The 5,586-nt window shown below is 34.7% G+C and overlaps 1 protein-coding gene across 1 annotated transcript in view; it reads left to right on the forward strand.

Annotated features, from left to right (window-relative positions):
• Positions 1-5,317, forward strand: part of LOC107666966 (contactin-4-like) — a 38,125-nt gene extending 32,808 nt beyond the window's left edge. The window contains exons 20-23 of the mRNA XM_016458524.1: positions 2-82; positions 2,349-2,461; positions 4,738-4,906; positions 5,063-5,317. Of these exons, the coding sequence (XP_016314010.1) occupies positions 2-82; positions 2,349-2,461; positions 4,738-4,906; positions 5,063-5,157 (458 nt within the window). The 3' untranslated portion in view covers positions 5,158-5,317. The remainder of the gene's footprint in view (position 1; positions 83-2,348; positions 2,462-4,737; positions 4,907-5,062) is intronic.
• Positions 5,318-5,586: the final 269 nt, after the last annotated feature.

Genomic DNA, 5,586 nt, shown 5'->3' on the forward strand with positions numbered 1-5,586 from the left:
TATCTGATATCAGTCAGAGCACACAACAGCGCAGGCACCGGTCCCTCCAGCGTACCCATCAGCATCACCACCAAGAAGCCACGTAAGTCATATGGTTATTAAAAACATGATTTTGAACCAAACACAGTAAAGGAGTAGATGACATGAAATTATTTTGGGCATGGCATGCTGTGGCTTGGCAAACTCCATCTAAAACTTTTTAACAGCATTGTCTTAAGTCCTCTGTATTTATTATGTATGTAGCCTTTTAAAAGACTACATGGACTATTTGCACAAAACGTGAAAGTAAAAAGGCCAGTATATATATATATATATATATATATATATATATATATGCTGTCTGTGTATACATATGCAACTCATATGCATTTACACTTCAATTGCAGTTGCATAAATAATGTCATTAAAATAAAAGTTAACCCCAGTATATTTGAAAAAATATATATATTTGTCAGTTAATGTAGATAATATTTGTCAGTTAATGTAGATTAGGGGCCTGACAGGATCATAGTCCTACCGTCTTAACGTCTTAGTGGGGTGTTCTCAACACTATAAGAGATTAAGGTGGCCTTTGTTAAACTACTGTGGCTAAATAGGCTCATTATCTGATGCCAATAATCAAGAACAAAACACTGTGTTTAACTGAGCCAGAAACTGATCTGATAAACTCTTTGTATTATGGCTATTTGTATTATGGCTATTTTCAGCTAATAGACTGAGCATACAATTAAGGGCGCTTTAAAATAAAGGGCTTGACAGATCTCTTTCTTTGTGTCGGAGCAGATAGCCGATTGTCCTTTTTCCTTTGTACGGCAGATTCTCTGACAAAACATACTGTGATATCGCCGACCACTGTTATGATCTAGTATAGTTATCATAATAGCATGTATTGTAGACTCGGTGGGCTTGGTATCATTAGTTAAATTGCTTCAAATTGTGATAACTATTATCCTCAATTTTTTAAAACTATGAATATATGGTGCACAAAGTCCTAGCCATGAAATTTGACAAGAAAAGAGCTCAGATTTTCCCTGGTTCAGTGCTCAATTGCTGTTAAACTATGTATAAATTCCTCAATTACTGTGAAAAGTAGAATTGTTTGTGTGGGCACATGACCGGGCAGTGGGAAACACAAAATTTATGAAATTGCTCCTAAGCAACCCTACATCGGGGGCAACTATTTTACTGTTAGGGAGTTATGGAAATAAAGGAAAGAAGGGCATGCTGACATTCAAGCAGCATTAAAATGTCTGGCATTGTAGAATATCAAAAACTGTAATACATTACAACAGCATGTTTTTTTTTTTAAGATGTCGTTTTTTGCCTTTATTTCCATGTGAACTTCCCTGTTTGTCACACATAATGAATTAAAACTCATACTTTAGTGTCAAAACTATGAACTTATAAACAGAAATAGATGAGTCTACAATGAAAATTCAGGCTTTATTTATTCATCCTCACATTGTGCCAAACCCAACATTTTTTTTTCTGAGGAACACAAAAGGAGAGGTTTTGAAGATTGTCTACTCTACTTTGTTGTCTTGCAGTAAAAGTGGATGGGGACCTGTCCCTGTCAAGCTCCAAAAAGATAAAAGCATCATAAAAGTAGTCTATACTACTTTTTCACTACACTGTAAAAAATTCCGTAAAATTTACGGTAAAAAACCGGCAGCTGTGGTTGCCGGAATTTTACCATAAAATATACGGTAGCAACGTTTTAGGTTTTACGGTTTTAACTTAAATATACAGTTAAATAATATACCAACCTATTGAAGTACTGAAATCTGTTTTGTACCTTTGTAATACACTGATAACCACCAAATGCAGATGGTGATGAGAAAGTCGCATTTTACCGTTAAATTCACGGTCATTTTTTACAGTGTATATCAAAAATCTTTAGAATCCATACAGTTGCATTGTATGAGAAATGGACAGAAATTAAGTTATTGAGGTGGTCACCATTCAACGTCACTGAATGGAAAAGATCAGCTTGGACATTCTATTAAGGGATTTGAAAAACAAGAGAGTGAATAAATTATCACAGAATTGACATTTTTGGGTGAGATATTCCTTTGATGCTCTGCACAATGTTTCTTTGTTTCATAGCAGTTTTTTGCTGCTACAAAAAAATGACTCCTAAAGTTCCATTTATAGTCTGGCTAATTTAAAGTGAGAGCCAAGCTGAATTGAATCGGTGCCAGTGAGATTTGAAAGTCTTAAATTTAGATGATACCTCAGCTGGTGCAGTGCTGATTGTTAAGATTGCAAAGGACAAAATATACAGGAGATGTTGTTCAGTCATATTACACAAGTTGGAAGTAAATCAGAATATGATTTATGTCTTTTAGCTCCAAGTCAACCCCCAGGGAATATTGAGTGGAACCTGACAAACTCAAAGGTCTTTCTGAACTGGGAACATGTGAAGGCGATGGACAATGAATCAGAAGTAACCGGCTACAAGGCAATCAGTTTTTTTGCTCTCGCTCTTCTGTTGCTTTGCTGATAAACATGCTGTATCTATGTGCCACATAAGCTGGTGTTTCACATAAAACAACTCGGAGATAAATGACTGAGAACATTACCTTTGAAAGCTGCATTATACTGTATATGCTATGTTTTTTCATTAAATTTGTTATTTGAAGTGCTAGTGAAGCCTTTCCAGATATGCTCATGCAACTCCTTTGAACTTCTTTAGTTGAAGTGCAAATCATTTTGCATAGCATTGTATTTAATACTAGTTTCCCATAATTGGTTCTATATACAGCACTTTTTTGTTACTAAAGACATTTTTCAAAATGTCAAATCTCTCTTCTCAGCAAAGGCCACTCTTTCTCCTTTTTGCTAGCAAAACTTTTAGTAAAATTATGAAAAACTCAGGGTTTCTCTCATAGATACTGTATATGCTTTTAGCAAGACCCTTAGCAAAGAATAGAAATAATAAATGTTAAAAGTAATGAATTCTGAACAAATATCTGACTTGACATTAAATGAAAAGGTATTTTTAAATATATTTAATTGTCTAGATTTGATTTCCCCTTTAATGTAATCTTTAACATTTTTCAAATTTCCTTTCACAAGCTGCAATAAAGCGCTTCTACACTCAAGGTCATACATACAGTTCAGAAACATCTGAGGCTTTTTTACATTTCAGAACAAGCTCCCCCGATCTCCTGCTGCGCTCAAAACCCGAGTCATCTGTAGCGAGAGTTCACACAAAATGTTCAGAAAGAGGATTAAAAATTGTCCGATGTGATTCATTTCTTTTGAGCAAATTAATTTGCTGCAGCGTGCTGCCAACTAATTGACGATGGCCTCTCTGAAATGTAGAGGTTTGTAGGGTCGGCGAACAGCTGGACGGCTCTGATGCTATCCTCCATCTGGAACGACGAGCTTAGCGAGGCCTCACCAAAGACACGTTCAGAAGGGAGAAGCACTATTCATTTGCAATCCTAACCGTCCACTGTGAGGCACCTGCAGAATAATGCAATCAATAATCATACATTTTCTAGTCTGTATGAGTAAGAAAGAGTATCAGTTTGGTGGCTATTTTTTTTGCACTGTCAAACTTTAAAAAAAAAAAAAAAAGAAATTTAAATGATTTATGGATTGTGAAACCTATTTTTTTCACAGCAAGATATGTCAGCAAACATACTAATAATCCTCCCACTGAAAGTCAATTTGAAATTTGAAATTTATAACGATTATTTAATTTGTATTCCCTCTTTCACCTGGGTTTTGAAGATTGCAAGGAGACGGTGTGAAACAGACTTTTATATACTTTTTTTTCCAGTGCTGCTGTTGGTGATTTGTTTAGGATTTAAATTAAATGATTTGATTAAAAGTTAAATTTTTATGTTGTGTTATGTGTATAAAAAAGAAACCTTTTGTAATAATATAGACTACCATTCAAATGTTTATTGGGATTTTTTTTTTTTTTTTTTTTTTTTCAGCAAGGATGTGTTAAATTAATAAAAACTGATGGTAAAATCTTATATTGTTAGAAAATATTTCTATTTTTAATAAATGCTGTTCTTTTAAACTTTTTATTCATCAAAGAATCCTGAAAAAAAACTTTCACAGGTTCCAAAACAAATTAAGCAGCACAACAGTTTCATCACTGATAATAAATCAGCATATTAGAATGATTTCTGAATGATCGTGTGACTCTGAAGACTGGAGTAATGGCTGATGAAAATTCAGCGCTGCATCACAGAAATAAATTATATTTTAAAGTATATTGAAATAGGAAACCAGTATTAGAAATTGCCAAAATATTTCACTATATTACTGTTTTGTCTGTATTTCTTAACAAATAATGCAGCCTTGATGAGCATAAGAGACTCCTTTAAAAAAAAAAAAGACAGACATTAAAAATCTTACTGATCCCAGACTTTTGAATGGCAGTGTGTGTATATAGAGAAAGAGACAGAGAGATAGATAGTTTAATTAACTGTTTTCTAATAAACTGTTTTATAAACTTACAAACTTAACCTATTTTAATAAAATGTTATGCTTAAAAAGTGTACTATTTTTCTTCATAATAAATGCTTTTTTGTTTGATATTTTATCTTATCAAATTCCAACTTTTTATATCAGAATTAAGTGTTCAAATATGTTTTGGGGCCGCTGTACATCATTAAATATCGTTGTTGTTGTTGTGACTTATTTATTTTTGAGTGTTTTTAGCTAATTGGCACAGACTAGCTGCATTTCACTGACCCACTTTCTCCCGCGCAGGTTGTGTATCGTCAAAACTGGCACAGAGGAAGCAGCGAAGTCGAGACCAACAGGACGTCCGTGGAGCTTCAGTTGCCATCAGAAGAGGACCTGCTCGTTCAGATCAAAGCCCTGAGTGACGGAGGAGACGGCAGCAGCAGCAGCCCTATCCGTATTCCAAAGATGTCAAGTAAGGCTTCATGTGAGCTCATTAAGAGTGGGGCACACTGATTTTTCAGCTTGTACTCACAGAATCGAACTGCTAGCCTGGCAATTGCTTGACACTTGTAATGGCCTCCTATGTATAATCCTGTCTGTGATGTCTTTGTGTTCCTCTCCATCACAGGCCTGAACTCAAGAGGATACTTCAGTTCAGATGCAAGCAAGATGGCCCATGTTCATGGAGTAGTGTTTCTGATCTTGTCATGGTTGTTTTCATAGAACTTTGTCTTTATTTAAAGGTGAAGTGTGTCATTTCCGTGCCACTGACGTCACCAATATGGTTTCCCAAACAGAAATCAAGCTAAAAATGGCTTACTTAGAATTGTTGCATATATACACTCTTCAGCTTTAATACTTTAAAAAAATCGGATTGGGTGGATATAGCTACATTTTATTTTCCTTTTTTTTTATTTAAAGAAGAAATTGGTGACTCAGCTCCATTACCTTATATTGTGATGGGTTTTTACCTCTTTGTCAAACTATTCGTCTTTTGTATGTAGATTTTATGCAAAAAGCAGGCTTTCTCTTGTAGCTAATAATTTTGCTTAGGTGTTCAGAACTGAGATTCAAAGTGAGCACAGTATTAAGTCCTGTAATGCAGTAGTGACCTGGAATTTTGGATCTTTAAGAGAAATCCTTGAATTGCTG

Source organism: Sinocyclocheilus anshuiensis, unplaced genomic scaffold, assembly GCF_001515605.1.
Source record: "Sinocyclocheilus anshuiensis isolate Anshui unplaced genomic scaffold, SAMN03320099.WGS_v1.1 scaffold615, whole genome shotgun sequence".
Taxonomy (NCBI): domain Eukaryota; kingdom Metazoa; phylum Chordata; class Actinopteri; order Cypriniformes; family Cyprinidae; genus Sinocyclocheilus; species Sinocyclocheilus anshuiensis.